We start from the raw sequence: 18,664 nt of genomic DNA on the forward strand, positions 1-18,664 counted from the left end.
GAGAGAGAGAGAGAGAGAGAGAGAGAGAGAGAGAGAGAGAGAGAGAGAGAGAGAGAGAGAGAGAGAGAGAGAGAGAGAGGAAAGAACAACAGGGCGTTGGGTAGCCTGGCTTACCGCGAAGGGCCTGGAAAGGGAGCTGCTGTGAAGAATGGGGGCTGTTTGGAACTTGTTGTCGCAGTGTAGGCGCATTTGTCGCCTCCTGGTGTGAGGCGGCACGTCGGGGCAAATTGCCAAGGCGCTGGCTCTCACTTGAAGCTGGCTCGACTGGGTGGTTGGATTTCGCTTCATTGAGTCGCTCGAACCATTCTGTGAGGAAGCTTGATTGCGAATAGATGTCCCCGGAGAGGGGATTGTCACGCAAAAGCAAAGCGGTTTCGCCTTGGCTTTCCATCCCAGGATGGATGCGGTCAGAGTTGGGAAGAGAGGGCGATGTGGATCTGCCGCTCGAATCATAGGAGCTGCTCAATGAGGAGAGCAGGTTGCTCAGGTCCGTACCGTTGAGGACGTCGAGCATGGCCTGGGTTTCTTCTGAAACCACCACGGTAACAGGTTCTGCTGGGGCGCTGGCGCTTGTCTGGTCCAGATCATGTGCTACATGCGCATGTGTGTCCGAAAACAGTTGAGGCTGGGCGGGGAGTGGAGCGGTGTGCGTGGGTGGCTCGTCATCAGGCTGCTTGGAACGCTTGGGTAGACGCTTGGGCTTTTTGGTTGGTTGTTTGCCACAGTTTTGTCGTTGGTGCTTATCAAGGTGGTCTCGTCGCTGAAAGGTGCGGTCACAATCTTTGCAAACGTGCCGTCGCTCTTGACTGTGCACGGTGTCCATGTGTCCTAACGTTTGCGAGTCATCATCATGGGACGAGGCCAAGGATTTTCGAGTGCCACAGGGGCGGGATGGTGCAACCCAACGGGGTGGACAGGCAGATGGGAAGACGAGACGGCACGGCAAGTCAAGGTGAGTCGAGTCACGGCAGCGGATTGTGTGGCATAAACACGGTAAAGCAAGTGCAAAACGAGTCAGGGTGGCAAAAGAGGGCAGGGAGGGCAGGGAGGGCAGGGAGCCATACGTTTGAGATGGGCTCGACGACCAAAGACTTGCTGGCAGGTTGGACAGACACAGGAATGTGCAGGTTGCGGGCTTGTTGAATCCGCGGCAGATAGCGGGGATGCCTGGTCCTGTCCAGGGCGGGACAGCAGTTCTGAGGGTTCATCATCAACGTCACTGATGCCTCCGACTTGCTCGGCTTGCACGTTGGGTTGCCCGCCCGGGGGATGATGGCGGCGACGGCGAGCGGGCTGCTGGGGCTGGCCAGTCTGCCTCTGCTTTGTCGTGGATTTGTTACCGGCTAAGAATTGTCGCTTCATGTTGCTTGTGGCGAGCAGTCGAGTGCAGCGGCGGGGAGAGATGGGGTGACGAGAGTGTGGAGAGAGAGAGAGAGAGAGAGAGAGAGAGAGAGAGGAAGTTGGCTCGGCAATGTTGATGATGCTCCCTGAAGCCTACACACATCCTTTGCACAAAAGAGGGCCACCTCGCACAGTGTATCTTGGTGTTGGGATGAAGACGTACCAAGACGAGTGAAGTTGGCGACTGCCAGGTGATGAGGGTAGTGGGGCAGTCAAGAGATGGCATTCAGGGTCAGGGGCAAGGCAGGGCGAGAAAGCGCGCGGCGAGAGAGGGCGACAGTTGGTGCGCGAGCCTAGCGACTGTGCGCGGTGCGCGGGGGCGCCAGAGGTACCACCACCACTCAAGGCAGAGCGACAACAAGGGCTTGGGGCGCGCAAGCGCGGGCAGAGCGGCAGGGGACCAAAGAAAATGTAGCAAGTAGAACAATGGAGGAGGTAGTGGCGCCGAGCGAGCGGGCGTGCGCGATGAACGTTCGACATGAAGTGGAGTCAGGCACGCAGTTGTGGTATGGCAAGCACCCCAAGTTGGGGCCAGGCGTTAATTTGTCCGGCTTAACTGGAGCAACCTGACGTAGTCATGGATGGCTTTTGGCGTGGGTTAGGGGTTGGGTTGGGGGTATGGTTTGGTTTTGCGTGAGACAAATGCTGTGGAATTCAGCGGGCTCATGACGCAAATATGGACCTTTGGACGGAACCGTGAGCAAGACAGGTGGCAGGTCCAACAACTGGGTGACGTGTGTATGATGGCTCGTATGGCTCGAGTCAAGGTATGGGGCAACTCTGTGGGTTAGGGGGGTCGATGAAGGAAACAACTGCCACAGTTGATGTTTGTCAGTCCCTTGGATAGCCCTTTGAAGGCCCTTTGAAGCTCTTGGTAGGTGAGGATGTGAATTCAAAGGAATTAACGAGATTTAGCTCTTTTTGGGTCGTTCGGAGTTGAGGTTGGGGGCCGGCGAGTGGGAACTTGGGCGGGTTGCATCACAGGTGTTATTTTTTTTGGGGGTGGGGGAGGGCGCGGGAGGGGGGTTGGAAAATGGGGAGGGATTAGACAAAACTGGTCCGCAGCCAACACTCGGGATGCATGCGGCCAAGTGTCTTTGCTTTTCTTTCTGCATCCATTTCAATGCCACTCATCGAACTTTTTGTACATGTATCATCATCATCAATTTTGGGGGGTCGTCGCATAATGATTGCATGGTTTTCTTGTATGACGAGGACGCAAAGGCGCTCATGAACAAGTGCATCAAGGCACAAGCGTACGTGTCACTCGTGGTGCAGGAATCGCTTGACCGATCCGAACGCCAAAGTGTGCAAGGACACCTTTTTGCTGAGGAAGCCTCGAGGCCACCAGATCCAGCTCAAAATGGTATGACGCGCTGATCGTTTGTCCACTCGGAAGAGCTCGGGGTCGCCAAGTATTCGTGGATCAGTGCGGGGAGAGAGGGAGAGAAGGGAAGAGGTGGGGCTTTCGAATTAACTCGCACTGCGAGTCTCGCTCCGCTTGAACAGGAGTGCATCCGACACAGGATCATAAAACAAGTCAAACTCCTTCACACACATCCACATGCACACTTCAGTCCAAGTGCGCCACATACGTCACATAGCGACACAAACACAGCAGTCAAGATCCCGGTCATGACTTGACAGTAACACAAAGGCATCAAAAACAGGCACCAACACTTCTCTTGGCTTTGTACTCTCACGCCAATGAAACAAATCAAAAAGAGCGCCAGCATGGCCAAGAAGAAAGGAGGCCAAGAGAAAAGATGATGGTTGTTCTAGTGATGGTGATATTGGGGAAGGCAAACCGAGCTCAAAGGTTGGGCTCCCAAAGGCCCGCCAAGGGCAGCTTAGGGTAAGGAGGCCGACGCGCGTGCTCGCTTGTCATCTCAGAGGGGCGCTCCTGAATTCATGAGATCGTGCACGCCGCGAGCCGCAAGCTCCTCCAGGACGCCACCCGGAAGCAGGCCAGGTGCCCCTGCATCAGCCTCAGCCACGGAAGACTGGCTGAGCGTGAAAGGGGAGCAGCACAGGTCGTCGTCGCTGATGTCCGCCTGGTACAGGTCCTCCTGCGGACTCATTGGAACAGCAGCAGACTGCTCACAGTCAATGGTGCCCGCGCTCACAAGGGCCAAGTTTTGAAATACGCGTTCCTGCACATCAGGGTCGGTGGCCAGCGCCAGCGCCACTTGCATAAAACGAGCCTGTTGGGCTTCGAGGAACGCGACATGGGCTAGACCACAAGCAAGCAGGCAAGGAAGTCGAGCCAATGGTGAGAAAGTAACATTTGCCCAGCACCTGCAAGAGCTGAGCGAAAAAAAGCTGGTCTTTTCAGGAAACTGAAAAGACCAAGGCACCCTGTCCCGCAACAAAGATGTTGACAAGATTGGGAAAGCCGGATACCCGATCAGATCGCTCAAGCAATTATGTTCGCGCATACCCTGGAGCTGTGAGATGCGCAAGGCGGTTCTTGGATCCTCCTCTTCCTCGTTGTCGTAGTCGTCGTCCACTGCTTCTGCTTCTTCGTCGTCACCTTCGTTCAGCAGGTCCTCAGCCAAGGAGGCGGAGGTGAGGTGTTGGGAGCCGAGTGCTGCGAGTGGTGGGTCTTCGGCCATCGCTCAAGCTGGATCGATAGAGCCGTCGCTGGCAGGCTTGTTTGATTGTTCAACCAGTCAGAAATGAGGCAGCAAGGAACAAAAATGAATACGTTACCACACACGAGCACACGAGCAAACGCACAGACACACGCAGGTCAAGGGAGGTGCTTCTCACCAACTTTGCCTTTCCAAAGGCGCGTTTGAGGCTACTGGTTCGCAGAAACTTGATGCCGCTGGAGAAGGCGACCGACTTGAAGCCGGGTCATGCGGCAACAAGAGCGCGCGTGCGCGCGCGCGAGAGAGAGAGAGAGAGAGAGAGAGCGAGAGCGAGAGATAGAAAGAAGAACAGGCTTGTTGCACGATAAGCCGTTGCAACTGAGGAGATGGCGGAGAACCAAGGAAGGGACCAGAAAAAAAGGTCGCTGGCGAGTAAAGAAAAACAAGAGAGATTAAAAATATCGAAGGAAAGCGCATGGATGCCAATGATGTTCAATGGGGCGCAGGGCGAAGGCGCGGGCGTGGGGATGGCGGTGTCAAAACTGTCAGGCGATTGCGTAGTTACGTATGCCTCACGTGTGTCTGTTGCCATGCATCGGGGTAAAGCAGCAGAGTCTTGACCGAGACCATATGGCAGCCACCTCAATCAAAAAGCAAAGGAAAGAAGAGAAAGGCAGTAGACAGCGCCAGGTCTAAGCGCTGCGCAAGCAGCGGAGAAGGAGCACCGTGCGTCACCGGGCGCCCAGCCGGCCGGTGGAAAAGACGACGTCGAGCAGTTACACCACCAGAAAAAAGAAAATGACGAGACCGTCAAAATTATCCATCATATCCACCACCTACCTACAGTCTACCCCAGACCCGCACATACTCAGTCTCACATGTGAGCACGAAAGCACCCACAAACCCACAGACGGGAGCCCTGTCTGAAACCCAGAGCTGGTGTCTTGGCTTTTCCCTGAGGGGCCGGCCCTTTGAGTATGGGACTGAGTCAAACACTTCCCATGACGGTTCATACCACCCACCGCGCATATGGAAAACGGTTCACAACAACGGCTTTGAAAGGACAACTCACACCGGCGCTGCCACATCAGGCCATACGGTAGCGCCATCGCCACCATTGCAATGTATAAGCATGGACATTGTCAACAGGCCCGGCTGGCGGAGGTGTGTGGCTGCTGGCTTGCTCCCGTAGCTTCTGAAAGCATCTTGCCTACCTACCATCAGTCGTGAGGGCGCTTGATCATTCACACAGCTCACACGGCATGCCCTGCTGTTCAACCGTCCAAATCTCTTCTGAAGCTGCCCCCTTGAGTACCCCCTTCTTAGGGACTGATGGTGCTTTCACGTCAATGGATGAGACAATTCACAACCACACTTTCTTGACGATCCATTGTGCGTGACGAGCTTCCGGGACGCCTGCATCAGGCCCCGACTTTGTCGTTTCATCATCGTTCAATCTTGTTGTGTGAGGGAGAACGAGTCGTATAAGGAACGCTTTGAAAACCTTTCTGTGGGAAAAGCAGTCCCGACTCGCCGACTTGCTTGGCGCACTTACTCCCCTCGAACAAAGGGGAAGGGCACGCAGATTCCTTCGAAGGGCGGGGGTGGGTGGTGGGGTTGTGTTTATGGTCCCAGAACAAGTTATCCAAATCCTTTGTTCCCCAAGTACGTCGCGTTTTGTCTTTTTTTTTTTTTTTTTTTTTTTTTTTTGTCTTGCCCGTTCGCGCTGGTAAGAGGGGTCGGTGATGACGGTAGTGATGATGTGCAGGGCACAGAAGCAGGCACTTCTGAAAGGAGCAGCCTGGGTTTAGAATTTGGTATGGCGGCATGCCCTGGCGTTGTAGTAGTCGTGGTCGTGAACACCGGCCCGTGTTTGGCACTCGTCGCCCTGCAGACACAGGGCAGTCTTGTTCACGTGCGAACGACCATCCTTCCACTTGTTCTGCAAAAAAAAAAAGCGGACAGCAAGATCACAGACGCTCGAGCCGACCCCTACCTTGCAGGTCAGGCCAGGCCCGCGAAAGCTTGTCTCACCATTTCTCAATCCGACTCATGGCGTGAAGCAAGATGTGGCCGATTGCGCTGGGCTCGGGCTGCAAGGACCGACTGCTGACCAACAGCTGACGATCGCATTGTTGCGACCCCAGCCTCTCAAGGATGCCGAATCAAGTGCAAGCTCACAAGCGCCGCCGATCGCCCTGGTCGAGCCAGTGCTTGACGGTGCGCTTCCTCTGCGGCCTTCTTGTGTGTGTGCGCGCGTATGTGTCAACTGTGTCGCTTGCTCGTGAATAGTGCTTGGCTATCGTTGATGGTGTGGACATGGCCAAACCGAGTGGCCTATCCAAAGCTGATGATTCGCCATCATCAGGAGGCACCGTAGGGTTGCAATTGAGCGCGATCGCGCCATCAAGCGCATCAAGCCCAGCGCGCATGCAGGAGGTTTCTTGCCATTTTGAGGACTCTGTTGAAGGACGCAGGAGCGCAGTACGTGTTAGAGATCGCGCCAAACCTCATCGATCACATGGCCCCGCCGCGTATCGCTTGCAGCTCCTTTCACGCGATTCACATTGTTGATGAATCAATCCTATCAAGAGAGAGTTGGAGTGGAAGGGACGTTCCCCAAGAACATGACCGTCCTCTCAGTGTGAAGTTTATCACACAATCGCAGCGAGCACACCCACAACACAAACTATAAAATAAACCCAACTTGTCTGACATTACCTGGTTTAAATCTGTAGCTTTGAGCACACTTTCACACACGAGCGAGAGAGAGAGAGAGAGATAAGAGAGAGAGAGAGAGAGAGAGAGTGTGTGTGTGTGTGTGTGGCAGTTTTGGCCGCGTGTGTGTGTGTGTGTGTGTGTGTGTGTGCTTCTGGTTCAGTGCACGGCGAAAGCAGCGAGAACGCGGACGAGCGTGCCAAGGAAACACCGAGGACGAGGATCATTGGAATCGCCGGGATGATGCAAGGGCGTAACGCCATGTTCCTGGGCCTGGCTCTGGGTCTTTTGCTGCTTGGCAGCTGGTCGGGCGTGCGCGCTGACGCTGATGTCGCCGATGACGAGTTTGATGTGGCCCAGGTGCGGCTTGCCCAAAGTGCACGCGACTTGCAGCACTGCCCATGGCTGACTACCATCTCACGTCACGGCGCTTTGGATGCGCTGACCGTTCTTGATGAAATAGGCAACACCAGAGAGCCAGCCTGCGGCACCCATTCCCCAACCACAAGCCGCACCAACGCCTCCCGCACCTGCCGAGCCCGCCGCACCCGTGCGTGCGCTGCTCGTTGTGCTCCATCCCTTCGTCCCCCAGATACATTGTCATCCTCCTGGGCACGGACATTGACACTTTCTCACGCCTTCCCCTCACACGCTCCTCGTTTGCGCTTCCATCGCGTCACCACCAGATTACCTCCTTTCCTGTCCTCGTGCAAAAGTTTCCGCTCGAGGTCACGCTCGTCGCCCTCCTCCTCATTTACATGGTCAACTACGTCTACGGCACCATGGTCAACAAGAAAATTGCCACACGAATGTGTGTCTACGCCAAGCCACGGCACATGGCCCCGTCTCGCTTCAACAACACGTAGTCATTGTCATGCGGCGTATACTCATCCGTCACCCCATTGCGCTTGCCACTTGTCGGTCTTGGCAGTGCCGAGCGCAACATTGTGGCCATGCGCGAAGCCTTTGGTGCTGTTGGTGATCAGGGTGACGTGCGTGGTTTCAACTTTAGCGCAACTTGAGATGCCAGAACCCACCACTGCTTTCCTCTCTTTTTTTTTTCTTTCTTCCTCACTCATATCGCCCCTCGTAGGAGCTCATCTGTGAGAGCAACAACGAATACGTTCTCTATGGTACTGGGCGCACAGATGTTGTTCGGTACGTCCAATAGCCGCCAAGATGTCCCTGGCGGTCCGACCGAATTCTCATCAATCCATGCCTCTTTGATTGGCATGATATTCGTCGCCTCTGTGTGCCTACTACGTAGCTGCAACATCTCCATTGACTTGCTTCGCCGACAAGATGCCATTGGTTACCTCATTGAACTCTTCACGCACGTCGAGGACGCCATCAACGTCACTGTTGGTACGTGTTCAACACAAGTGCTCGTCTGATGTCGGGTGCAGGTGCCGCCATCACTCTCGCTCTCTTCTCAGGCTCCGTCGAGTGACGTGACAAGGCCTGAAGTTCCGCGCTGCTGCTCTCCCCGTCCTTATTGATTGTCCATCCACCTCCAATCCAATAGACCTGCGCTGCCCCGAGCCTGCGCCGCTGGTGCTGACTGTCGGCACTCCCGCGGCCCTGCGCCGCATGGCTGAGCATGAAGACAGCAAATTCTTTACCTCGGTTCGCACCTTTTTGGGTGGTTTTGCAAGGCTGTGATTGTTCTTTGGGCGCTTCGAGGTTTTTTTTTTCTCAGCAACTCACACCCGGTGGCGCAGATGGTCGATATCAGGGGGGTGCCCAGCGGCTTGGATGTCTTGACCGAGTCTCCTGAGCTTGGTGCGGCTTTTTTGACCAAGGAGCTCTTGGATGCCATCCAGAGTCTCAAGGTGAGCCCAGACCAGCAGTCTTGCAGCAATGCAGCCACACCCACAACCACACGCTTCTTTAGTGTTGCCGCTTCTTCACTCGGACCTGCTTGTGCCCACCCCTCGCGGTGGGAACACAGCCCATGATCAATGCTATTCATGTTTCAGACCAGTGGTACGGCGTGAAGATGCTGGAGCCCCCGTCCTTTGACAGCAACACAGCTCCTGAGGACGCCGTCATGCCCGAAGCTCGTCAGGTTAGGGGGGGTTTTTTTTTCGTGGCCAACCCCCTTTGCTATTTCCTACACATCGCTTGAATTTGAAGAGTTGAAGATGTTTCTGTGGGATAACTTTTTCACTCACCCCTCGCAACACCACAGGTGATCTCTCTTAGTCTCAAGCTGCCCTACGACGATGCTAATCTGGAAAGCAAGCTCGTGCCGGTGCGTGGCTAGCAGGCGCAGTGGGATGAGGGGTGGGATGGAACGACACAGTGACATTGGGCATGATACGGAACAAGAATAAGTATGCTTTGACAGATCCGCCAACTTGGGCCCCTGACTTGGCCGTCTGTTTGTTGACCTTTCTAGTTTATCCTCCAACTGACGGAGCGCGTGCGCACATTCGCCTGCACGGGCGCGGTATGTGCTCTGCTCTCGGGCATGCCCCTTTGTGCCGTGTCCCTGTTGGGTCAGTTGATTCAGCTACTGTGTCATCCATCACGAGTATTTTCTTCTCGGGTTCTTGACAGATGGCTGCCAAAGCAGACAAGCGCCGCTCCAAGTTCAAGGAGGCGTACCGCAAGGCAATCAACACCTACAAGACGCAGGTGCGAGCGCTGAAGTTGCGTGCTGCGCCTTGGCGTGGCTCGTCAGCTGACTTGGGTTTGCTCGATCGGCTTCTGTGCGTGTAGAAGCAGCACTTGGACGGACAAGATCGTCGTGTCAAGCAAAAGCTGGAGGCTCAAAAGCAGGGCGAAGCTGCTTTCGCCAAGTTTGAGGTACTTTGGCCTCGGTCTACATGTTACGTGCTTTTCAAGTTGGAACGAGTCTGATTGGAATGTCTGCTGCCTTTATAGGAGAAGCAAAAGAAGCGCATGCAGCGTAAGCAGGCCAAGAAGGGCATGGTTAAGATGGTGATGTGAGAGCTCAGCGCGCACCAGCCCAGACTCGGCGTTTGCAGAGCCTCCACAGCGGCGTGTGCCCATCCAGTTGAATGAAACGTCATTGTCATTTGCCTTTGGTCGGGCCACATTTAGGGTGTGTGGGTTCTTCTCTTGAGTGAGCATCATTGATCTGAGTCGATTGCTCAATTGCTCACGAAAGACGAAGTGCGCGCTATGCGGAGCAAGAAGAACAGAAACCGAAGAAAAAAGGAAAGAGACAAAAAAGAGGAAGAGAGTTATACGCCCGCCTGGGGCGACACACGGTGGCACGGCTGCGCGGAACCGAGGGCAAAAATGAAAGGTCAATCAATGCAACAAAAAGCAAGGTGTGAGCTCAAGCCCACCCGGCTTTTGGGTGACACAAGGAAGGAGGAGAAGGATCAACATGGCAAGCACCGCCAGGAAGGACCAAAATCAGTCACGACGAGGGTGACTTTGCCGATGCTTCAAATGAGAAGAAAACTAAAGAGGCAGCTACATAAGATAAAAGGCGGATCAACGCTCGACTCGACTACAGTCGAGAAACCAAAAACAAAATCAAATACAAAGCAAGCTTGGGAATTCATACAACAAAGATGTCATGTATGCAGGCGCACAGCGCCGATGCACGAGGCTGACACACAAGCAACAGGCAGAAAGAGAAACCGCGAGGAGATGATGGCACAACGGCAGCTCTTTACGCGCCTCCTGAGGCTGAGGCTGGCGCGCTGCGATTTTGTAGCAAGCGAACAGCTGATTCAAGGAGGAGGTTGACTTGATCTTGCACTGTGACCGGAAATTGAGGGGTTGCGAGTGCAGGGTCCCCCTGATCGACGCGCATTCCGAGAAGGCTGTGTAGATCAGGGGCAACCGCCTGGCTGGTCGTCGGAAGGGCTTGCGCGCTCGCAAGCATTGCATCCCGACCCATATTCGGCATGTCATTCTGCAGATCGAGGTTGAGATTGAGGTCGCTGTCGAGCAGCTCGCGCATGGGATGATACAAATCGACATCCCAGGGCGCCGGTCCTTGGCCATGTGAGGGCAACAGTGATGCCGGGTCGACTTGCTGACCGTATTGAGCTGGTGTGGCGCTTGCGGCCACGGGCATCAGTGCTTGATGCTGCGACGCTGCCGCATGCATGCCTCCATTTGGTTCTGCCATGCGCCAATGCTGACCATAAGGATCGACCAGCGTTGCGAGCGGGGAGGGGGCTGCGGCGGCAGCCGCGGAGGCAGAAGTAGGGAGCGGGGGCATGTTCATGGGTGGGTTGGGCAGGTTGTCCCAGGCCAAGTGTGGTTGGAAGTTTATCCAAGCGGGGGGCATAGCATTGGCCATGTTGGGAATCATGGGAGCGTGCGCCCCGCCAATGGTCAGCGAGGCGTCTGCTGCTCCCGACGCCTCGTGCTCCAACTTGGGGGCCAGGCTAGCGGGCTTCTTCTTGCGTGGAAGCGCAGTGCTGTTGGCCGATGCAGGGCCAATGACTAAGCGCTCCGAGCCTTTCTTGTGGACGCAGCGCTCATGGCCTGAAGAGTGTGTGCGTGTAAGGGCATTTTGCACAGTAGGTAGTTGGTGCAAGCGAGCGGCCGGTTGTTTGCCCTGTTGCACCCGTCTTGTTTCGATATATGCATGATTCGGTTTAACGTACGGCGGAGTGCAGCGGGGCGCTTGAAAGTTTTGTTGCAAGTGCCACATTGGTAGGCGGCCGTGTCCGAGTGGCTGACAATGTGGTACTCATAGTGGTCGCGACGCGCAAAACCGCGGCCACAGTCCTTGCAGACAAAGGTGTGATTGGTCTCATGAACGGTGCGAATATGACCTGTGGGCGGCGGTGGCGGACATGAGCTTGCCATCGATTTAAACGATTCCATCACCCCCAACGCCAGGTTTGAGCGGTAGCAGGCATCTCCGGGACCGCGGGCATGCAACGTACGGGTGAGGTGGGGGCGACGAGAAAATGACGCGCTGCAGTGCTTGCAAAACACCTTGGACATGATGGGCGGTCGCAAGATGCTCTAGCCCCAAAATCGTCTCCGAGTCGAGAGGAGGTGTGCTCTGGGATGATCCAAGATGGCAGCGTCATGCAATCAACATTCAATAGAGTAGTGACGATGCGCTGCTGCTGTTGGGGTGGATAATGGCGAGCGAGAAAATGAGAAACGCGCCCAGGCGGAAAACTGTGGTTGTGGATGTTTGTTGCTGTTTTTGTTTTAATGTTGAGTGTGTGGACAGCATGGTAGGAGACGCGTTGAAACTGGAGTCTTCAGGCCCCGGGGGGGACGCGCGCGGGGTTGCGCAGTCAACAACGTTGTGGACGTCGGGTGGGGGAGATGGAGCGGGGGAGATCGATCGGCGATGGCGATGTGATGGTGGGTGGTGTGTGGGTCATGGGGTGAGCGTGTCGCGCCTTGACTGCTGTTGGTTGCAGATGGTGGCTGGCTGCCCTTTGGTGCCGGAGGCGGGATCAAGAGGGACTGACCGGCTTGAAGGTTGAAATGGTGATGGGCTGATGCTTGAAAGAGAGAGTCGGGGCCAAGGCGCTGTTCAAGTCAAAGGTGTGCTTGAAGATCGGGGAGGGAGGCTGCCGTTTGCTATTCAGAGGAAAAAGCGGAACAAGTTTGGCTGTGTTTTGAGTCGGGGTCGAGAAGAAAAATGACCAGGTGGAGCTGGACCAGCGGCGGCGGACCAAAGCCAATAGAGGGTTGGGGACGGGGTTGGCGGGAGCAGGCACGGGGCCGGGAGGTTGACGTGGAGGGATGCGGGAGACTGGTTGGGGCCGCAGAAGTCCGGCGCGCGCGTTTGAGGGCATTAGCTCAAACCACAGTGTATGCACAGCGTGTGTGCGGGGAAGAAAGAAGAGCGAGGTAGCAAGTACCAAATCACAGCGTTTCAAAAATCAGTCAAAGCAGGGATTGGCCCACGGGACAACGGGGGTAAACAGGGTTAGGGGGGAGGGGGGATTGTGTGGGTGGCGAAGGGGGACAGGGCGGAACGGCCAGACCTTGGGAGCTTTGCGCACGTCGTGGAGGGGTCAGGCGCCGACGGCAACGTGACATGTTTCAGACTCAAAAGAGACGCAAGGTTGGACAGGTCACGGGATGATCCCGAGGCTGTGGGTTGAGCCCTATGGGATTGATCTGATGACGTCAGGTACGGCTGGTTGTTGGGAAAAAGTACGTCAACAACCGTCTTTTGTCTTTTGTCTGGTCGGTTTTTGTCTGGGTGGATTGAATTGACCGCTCGACCTACAACTTTGTTGGAGGACCAAGTTGACCAAGTTGACAATGTATTTGTCTGTGACACACACACACTGTAATTCTTTCGGTAAAAAAGACAATCTTGTTTCCTTTGTTGAGTGAAAAGCTGTGAGAGCGCGTGAGCGCTAGGTTTGTGTTGCAGGCAGCGGTAATCGCAACAGAATGGGATTGGTTTCTTGCTTGGTTGATCTTTCGATTCCGAAGGCGGTCACGTTGCTTGAGCGCTGCCGGTCAAGCAGCGCGCAAGAAAATCGATCGAGAGCGAGCTTGGGCGTCGGTGTGTGCGCGCGTTGTGTTTGCGTGTATGCGGCCTTGAGAAAGCTTCATGTTCCATAACATGTTGGCAGGCATGGTGCAGTCTTACACTGAGACTGACGTGGCCCTTACTGATACTGATGTCTTTGAAAATCGCGGGGTTCAGTTGACGCGTTCTTACGAATGATGGCGCAAGTATGGAGCCTCAATGGGTCGTAGAAGCCCTACGCCAATCCGAGGGGCAGGCCAAGTGCTACCACGGTCATACCGGTGAATGCGCGCGTGTGAGTGAGATTGTTCGTCTAATTTATTAGGAAGACGAGAGGTATTGCGTTGAAGAGGTGAAGTGAGGTCAATAAATACCTTGTACGAGCAAAACGAATACGAGTTTGAAGACCTGTTCTGTGCTCATTGCGTGCTCGAGCGCTTGTGCGCACACCGGCGATCGCGCGGTTCTTTGGATCACAACACAACCAGAGGGATTTGGTGAAGAAGTAACGTCACCCCCCATTCCTGTGGTCTGTCACTCTGTGTCCTTTCGGATACTGAATGTGAAGTTCCCGTTAGCGTGGGGGCTTGGCGGTGGTTAAACCTGTTTCACAGAATCACCTACACACCGGCTGTGAGTAAAGACAACTCTTGCAGCACTGTTATCAGAGGACCGCAATACATCGCAATACATTTGGCATCCCTGTTGACGTGGCTGACGTCAGCACCCGTGGGTCGGATTCTTCTTCATTTTTTGCAGCACCCACCAACTCGAGGAGATCCTTTCTGCAATGTGTGGGACAGGTGTGCGAGCCCCTTTTCCTGCGAAATTATAAATGGGCGCAGAGCCCTATGAGCCCGAAGAAACTGTAACAGAAAAAAAAAATCGATTTGATTTGGTTTTGTGACACATAATACGTCATGCGCACCAAAAAGCAGTGTCAAGCCGTTTCAAGATTTTGGACATTGCTGCGCAGCAGCCTCCCGCTCAGCGCGAAACCTTCAAGAACAGAGCCGACCCCGCCGTTTCGCTTCGCCACCGACTTGGTCTTATCGTCGCTCCTCCTCCACCAGGCTGCCTATACTTTCGCCGTTGGAGAGAGCTATGCCGCGGTGGTGCACCCCGGTGCCACCGCGATGCGACGCTCCCGAGTTGTGGCGTGACACGGGGCGCGATGCTTGCCGTGAGTGCGCCACCGAGTTGCTGGATGATCGCCGACCCCCAGCCTTGCTGCTCGTTCCAGGCGGCAGGTGGGTCGTGGACTCGGACAAGTCTGGAAGGGACGTGGTACTGCCCACGCGCTCCATACTCACACGCACCCGACCCAGCGAGTCCACTCGTCGAAAGGGCAGACCGGCCGTGGGGCGCACGCTGAACCCGTGGCCCGTCAAAAAATCTTCGGGCACCGAGTTTTCAGCCTCGGAGGTAAACGCTGCGGTGGCCTGCTTCACCATGTCGTCCAGTTCCACGTCAGCGTCCACCACGAACAAACGGTCCCGATAGTACTCCAACAACACGTCTCGGCTGGCCCGAAACTGATAGAGAAGGTGACCAAAAATCTGCGGGTCAAGCAAACACGGCAGCACAACCCACACGATCCTTGTCAGCCAAGTTAAGCAACAGCATCTTCCCTCCACGCATCTACACAGCAGGCCCCCCGACGCCGTCTCCATGGTGGCACGTCGGTGCGCGAGCGCATAAAATGTACACCAGAGCGAGAGGGCCCACGCGCCGCCTCCAACAACGTACCTCATTCTGCTCTTGTGGTGACACAAAGGGCAAATGCGGCATGTCAACCAAGGCCCGCCGCACGGTGTCCAAGCTCTGCTGTACCTTGGTGGCCGAACCACTAAACAGTTTCTTGCGCGGTGGGGCCTGGTTCCGCACTCGGCTCAAAAGGTGGTCCAGATGGCTGAGCGAGGGGGACGTCGAGGTCACGGTCCCCGGTCGCTCCGCACGCCCCGTGAATACATGCGAAGCGTCCAAATCTGTGTCCTCACTCCCAAAACGCGTACTGTCGGTGCGTGCCCGCGACGGCCCATGCGTTGTGCTGGCACTGCCATCGCCCTCCACCATTATGCTTGGAGGCGCTAGCCCCGCCCCAGAGGCCGATGATGTGCTCACCAAGCGCGTTGCCGTCCAAGCATCCGAAGTGGCCGTGCTCGTACTGGTTGTGCTGCTGGAGTTGGCCATGTGTGGAAATTCCTCGGGAGACTTGCGTAGCCGCCACTGCCCGTGCGGATCCATGGCGTCCATCACGGGAATTGTGTGAAACTCATCCATCAAGATGGCATGCTCATCCGGCAAATGCTGGTTTAAATGACTGTCGCTCAGTTGCGGCCGGGACAAAAAGTTGCGAATCCCAGCAAGTGGATGCACGCGCAAAAAGCGCTCAGCCATGACATCCTCTGATGCGGCACAATATAGGGCCCGCTCCACCAACTTGAACTGCCAACCAAAGGAGAAGTGATTGTTGTTAGCTTTGGGACAGCGTGCGGAGAGGCCATCTCAGGCAGGAGGGGGAGCAATCAAGAAAGGGCTTTGAACAAAAGGAAGGAAAAAATACACTGAAAAGCAAAGAAAAATAAAAGAAGAGAGAACCAAAAAAGGAAACGTGGGCCTGCGATTCGGCGGGAAAGCGGGCCAGGTCTCGAGAAAGCAGACTCGGGCTTTAAAAACGAGCAAGACCAACCTGTTGATCTAAAAGCTCTGCTTGTGCCACATTCAAGGGGCAACCCTCAAGCAAGACGGTACAATTGTCCGGTACATGACTCAAAGCCTTGCGCAGAAGGCTCTCAAGCAAGCCATCGGGCAGCAAGAAGCCTTCTTGAACAGCAGCGCGGATGACTTTGGCTTGAAACGTGTCTTCCGCCATCTCTAACAACACTAGCTCCTCGGCCTGTCCACACACCAAAGGTGTCGCCAGCATGTATTCAGACACGAAAAAAGTCAGCGGCCACGACTAACATGCCGGGCCAGTAACGGGCGTCCGGAAATCGAAACATCACTGACCGAAATGTGCACCACGTTGTCGTGTGTAGCCAGGGCTTTGCAGATGGTCGACTTGCCCGAGCCCGGACCACCTAATCAAGAGATACGACCATAGCCCGAGGAGACGAGTGAGCACAGCACAGCGCACCGTCATTGTCTTTTTAAAACAACGATAGCGGGGCAGAATAATTTTCCAGCAGAACCGGGTGGTTACTCTCGCCCATCACGCACCAAGGACGACCATGAGCGTGATATTCTTGGCCATGCGAAAGTGCTGGCGAGTAGTGTTATGCAGGAAAAGTCCCCAGACTGTCAGTAAGCTCGCTTTGTCAACGCGATCAAGGTTGCCGTGTAGGAATGGGTATAAAATGCTGCGCGTCTGAAACTCGCGGCGCTTCGCCTTGGTTTGCCCGATGATGTATGTCAAAACCTAAGGTTTGCGGAAGGTCCAGATGAGTGGGTCGAAACAGCCGGTTTTGCAAGCTTGGGTGGCCAACGAGTAACGGGAAAGAGTGGCGGCACTTGCGTCGAGCGGAGATACGTGGCCTTGGCCAGCTACGTCCATGGCACTGACGCCAGCTTCGGCCATGGACTCGATCATTCTGTCGGATTGCCATTGCGTCAGTCAAAGAAAGCACTTGATACCCCCAAAACAAATCAAAGAAAGCGATTGGCAGGCCAGTCTAGTCGCACGAGCATGTCAACTGCACGCACTTAGTGAAGAGGACAATGGCGACGTTGAGCAGATATGAGTACACGCTAAGGGCCAAAAAGATACCGGCCACATAGAGAACCAAGGGCCACCAACGGTCGTCAAAGTTCTGAGACATGGTGCGGGCGCGGGTGAAGGGTGTGCACGAGACAAGCAATGTCATAGGATGAGATACGATTTGAAGCTGTTGCCTGGCGGGCCGGCGCGAGCAGGGGGCGAGGCGGCCAACCGGGACGTAGTCACCAAAGCCAATGGTGGTCATGGTAATAAATACAAAGTAAACGCTTTCAAAATAGCTCCAACCCTCTCTGAGTAAGACCATGGCAAGAGGAAGGGCGGTCAATGAGCGACGATGCTCCGGGCATCGAGAGTCAGCAGGACCGGAGTTGGAGGGGAAGGGGCTATGCATGCGCAAAAGTGAGTGTGGCACTGACTCTTGAAAGTAAATGGCAGCAAAGGCACAAATGAGGACGGTGGCAATGAGGACGGCTACGACAAAAGGCAAGATGACCGAGTCATCCTGAAGCTGCTTGCGCTTGAATTCCTTGCCCTCCCGCAAGCTGCACACGGGCCGGGCCGATGGATCATGAGGTGCACAAGCGGGGTCGAAGCAACGGAAAGGCGGCCAAGAGGACCAGGTGCGAGCTCGTGTGGCAAAAACAAAACAAAACAAAACAAAACAAAAACAAGGGGGAGCGAGAGGGCGACGGCGTGCCTGGCAATGCGAAAGCCGATAATGTCCATGATCTTGCGGCCCAGGTAGGCAAACATGTAGAACACGAGGGGAATGCCAATGATGGAATAGAAGATGGAAAAGATTTGTCCACCAATGGTTTTGGGGGCCATCCAGCCATAGCCGATGGTGGTGACCACGGTGAGGCAGTAATACACAGAGCCAGCAAAGGTCCAGTCTTCACGGCCGTGCGTGACGACGGAGCGTCGTAGGCTGTCGAGGTCCGAGATGAGGGTGCGCACTCGCAATGACTGTTCGCTAGACAGGTTGGCTTCAGCAAGCGCATCGGTGATCATGTTGGCAAACTATGGCACGGCGAAGGCCGACCGGCAGAGGCGGGCAACTGGGTGAGCATGCGGGTCAAGGCGAGAGTGTTGACGAGAAACGGCGGTGTCGGGTCTGACCGTCGTTTCGGCGCGGCGTTCCGAATCAATCTCGAGGCTGGACATGACGGCACCCCCCACAAAGAGGTAGATGAAGCCAATGACGAGAAGCAGGATGATTTTGGTGGGAAACTGAAAGCAGTTGCGCTGGCGTTGCTGTTGCTGTTGCTGTTGTTGCCGGAGGTGCAGGTCGTGTACCGGATGCACATCAGCGATGGGCATGGCGGCCATCATCGTGCCGGTCAGTCGTCCTGTTCTCTCTTGCCCTCTGAGCACAACGCGGCACCAAGAATGCGCGACCGTGGGGTCGTGCCTCTGCGCGCGCACACGCGCGTGTATGTATGCGTATGAGAATGTATGTATTGCGTGTGTGTGTGGCTGAGGGGTCAAGCATCAGCAGCACCACCCGGCATTGCGGGATACGGCATTGCCAACTTCACAAGATTTGCGCGGAAAAAAATTAGAATTTGTTCAGAGAGAGAGAGAGATGAGAGAGAGATGAGAGAGAGAGAGAGAGAGAGAGAGAGAGAGAGAGAGAGAGAGAGAGAGAGAGAGAGAGAGAGAGAGAGATGAGAGAGAGATGAGAGAGAGAGAGAGAGAGAGAGAGAGAGAGAGAGAGAGAGAGAGAGAGAGAGAGAGAGAGAGAGAGAGAGAGAGAAAGAAAGAGAAAGAGAGAGA

General features: G+C 55.2%; 5 protein-coding genes across 5 annotated transcripts in view; 1 reads left to right on the plus strand and 4 right to left on the minus strand.

The window, feature by feature from the left end:
• Positions 1–1,627, minus strand: part of MONBRDRAFT_34234 (uncharacterized protein) — a gene marked incomplete at both ends in the record, with an annotated part of 7,180 nt that extends 5,553 nt beyond the window's left edge. The window contains 4 exons of the mRNA XM_001749664.1: positions 115–199; positions 303–828; positions 1,065–1,494; positions 1,565–1,627. Of these exons, the coding sequence (XP_001749716.1) occupies positions 115–199; positions 303–828; positions 1,065–1,494; positions 1,565–1,627 (1,104 nt within the window). The remainder of the gene's footprint in view (positions 1–114; positions 200–302; positions 829–1,064; positions 1,495–1,564) is intronic.
• A 1,663-nt stretch (positions 1,628–3,290) lies between these two features.
• MONBRDRAFT_38829 (uncharacterized protein) lies at positions 3,291–4,634 on the minus strand (the record flags this gene model as incomplete). The annotated part of the gene is made up of 3 exons (XM_001749665.1): positions 4,174–4,634; positions 3,842–4,052; positions 3,291–3,634 (listed from the first exon to the last, which is right to left on the minus strand). Exons 2-3 carry the CDS (start codon positions 4,014–4,016, stop codon positions 3,291–3,293), a joined length of 519 nt encoding a protein of 172 aa, XP_001749717.1. The 5' UTR covers positions 4,017–4,052; positions 4,174–4,634.
• A 2,211-nt stretch (positions 4,635–6,845) lies between these two features.
• MONBRDRAFT_34235 (uncharacterized protein) lies at positions 6,846–9,749 on the plus strand. Its single transcript, XM_001749608.1, has 14 exons — positions 6,846–7,073; positions 7,177–7,263; positions 7,400–7,524; positions 7,645–7,705; positions 7,807–7,871; positions 7,981–8,078; positions 8,239–8,339; positions 8,435–8,545; positions 8,665–8,781; positions 8,905–8,967; positions 9,115–9,165; positions 9,276–9,353; positions 9,438–9,524; positions 9,603–9,749. The coding sequence occupies exons 1-14, from the start codon at positions 6,954–6,956 to the stop codon at positions 9,666–9,668; spliced, it is 1,230 nt and encodes a 409-aa protein (XP_001749660.1). The 5' UTR covers positions 6,846–6,953; the 3' UTR covers positions 9,669–9,749.
• A 70-nt stretch (positions 9,750–9,819) lies between these two features.
• MONBRDRAFT_38831 (uncharacterized protein) lies at positions 9,820–12,293 on the minus strand. Its single transcript, XM_001749666.1, has 4 exons — positions 12,146–12,293; positions 11,600–11,788; positions 11,315–11,485; positions 9,820–11,192 (listed from the first exon to the last, which is right to left on the minus strand). Exons 2-4 carry the CDS (start codon positions 11,658–11,660, stop codon positions 10,366–10,368), a joined length of 1,059 nt encoding a protein of 352 aa, XP_001749718.1. The 5' UTR covers positions 11,661–11,788; positions 12,146–12,293; the 3' UTR covers positions 9,820–10,365.
• A 1,923-nt stretch (positions 12,294–14,216) lies between these two features.
• On the minus strand, positions 14,217–18,220 carry MONBRDRAFT_29197 (uncharacterized protein; the record flags this gene model as incomplete). Its single annotated transcript, XM_001749667.1, has 10 exons — positions 14,217–14,726; positions 14,917–15,615; positions 15,860–16,066; positions 16,180–16,250; positions 16,390–16,588; positions 16,700–16,760; positions 16,873–16,979; positions 17,100–17,430; positions 17,547–17,908; positions 18,008–18,220. The coding sequence occupies 10 exons, from the start codon at positions 18,218–18,220 to the stop codon at positions 14,217–14,219; spliced, it is 2,760 nt and encodes a 919-aa protein (XP_001749719.1).
• Between the last annotated feature and the right edge of the window lie 444 nt (positions 18,221–18,664).

The sequence above is a fragment of the Monosiga brevicollis genome, genomic scaffold, assembly GCF_000002865.3.
Source record: "Monosiga brevicollis MX1 MONBRscaffold_32 genomic scaffold, whole genome shotgun sequence".
Classification (NCBI taxonomy): Eukaryota; class Choanoflagellata; order Craspedida; family Salpingoecidae; genus Monosiga; species Monosiga brevicollis.

What these genes read in the sequence shown, in the direction of transcription:
- MONBRDRAFT_34235 (XM_001749608.1), top strand. Translation starts at nt 6,954, where the DNA reads ATGATGCAAGGGCGTAACGCCATGTTCCTGGGCCTGGCTCTGGGTCTT. An exon ending in AAGAAAATTGCCACACGAAT is followed by an intron (nt 7,525 to 7,644) that starts GTGTGTCTACGC and finishes CGGTCTTGGCAG; the next exon opens with TGCCGAGCGCAACATTGTGG. An exon ending in ACAGCAAATTCTTTACCTCG is followed by an intron (nt 8,340 to 8,434) that starts GTTCGCACCTTT and finishes CCGGTGGCGCAG; the next exon opens with ATGGTCGATATCAGGGGGGT.
- MONBRDRAFT_38831 (XM_001749666.1), bottom strand. Translation starts at nt 11,660, where the DNA reads ATGTCCAAGGTGTTTTGCAAGCACTGCAGCGCGTCATTTTCTCGTCGC. An exon ending in TCGTCGCCCCCACCTCACCC is followed by an intron (nt 11,486 to 11,599) that starts GTACGTTGCATG and finishes CGCCGCCCACAG; the next exon opens with GTCATATTCGCACCGTTCAT. An exon ending in GCGCCCCGCTGCACTCCGCC is followed by an intron (nt 11,193 to 11,314) that starts GTACGTTAAACC and finishes CACACTCTTCAG; the next exon opens with GCCATGAGCGCTGCGTCCAC.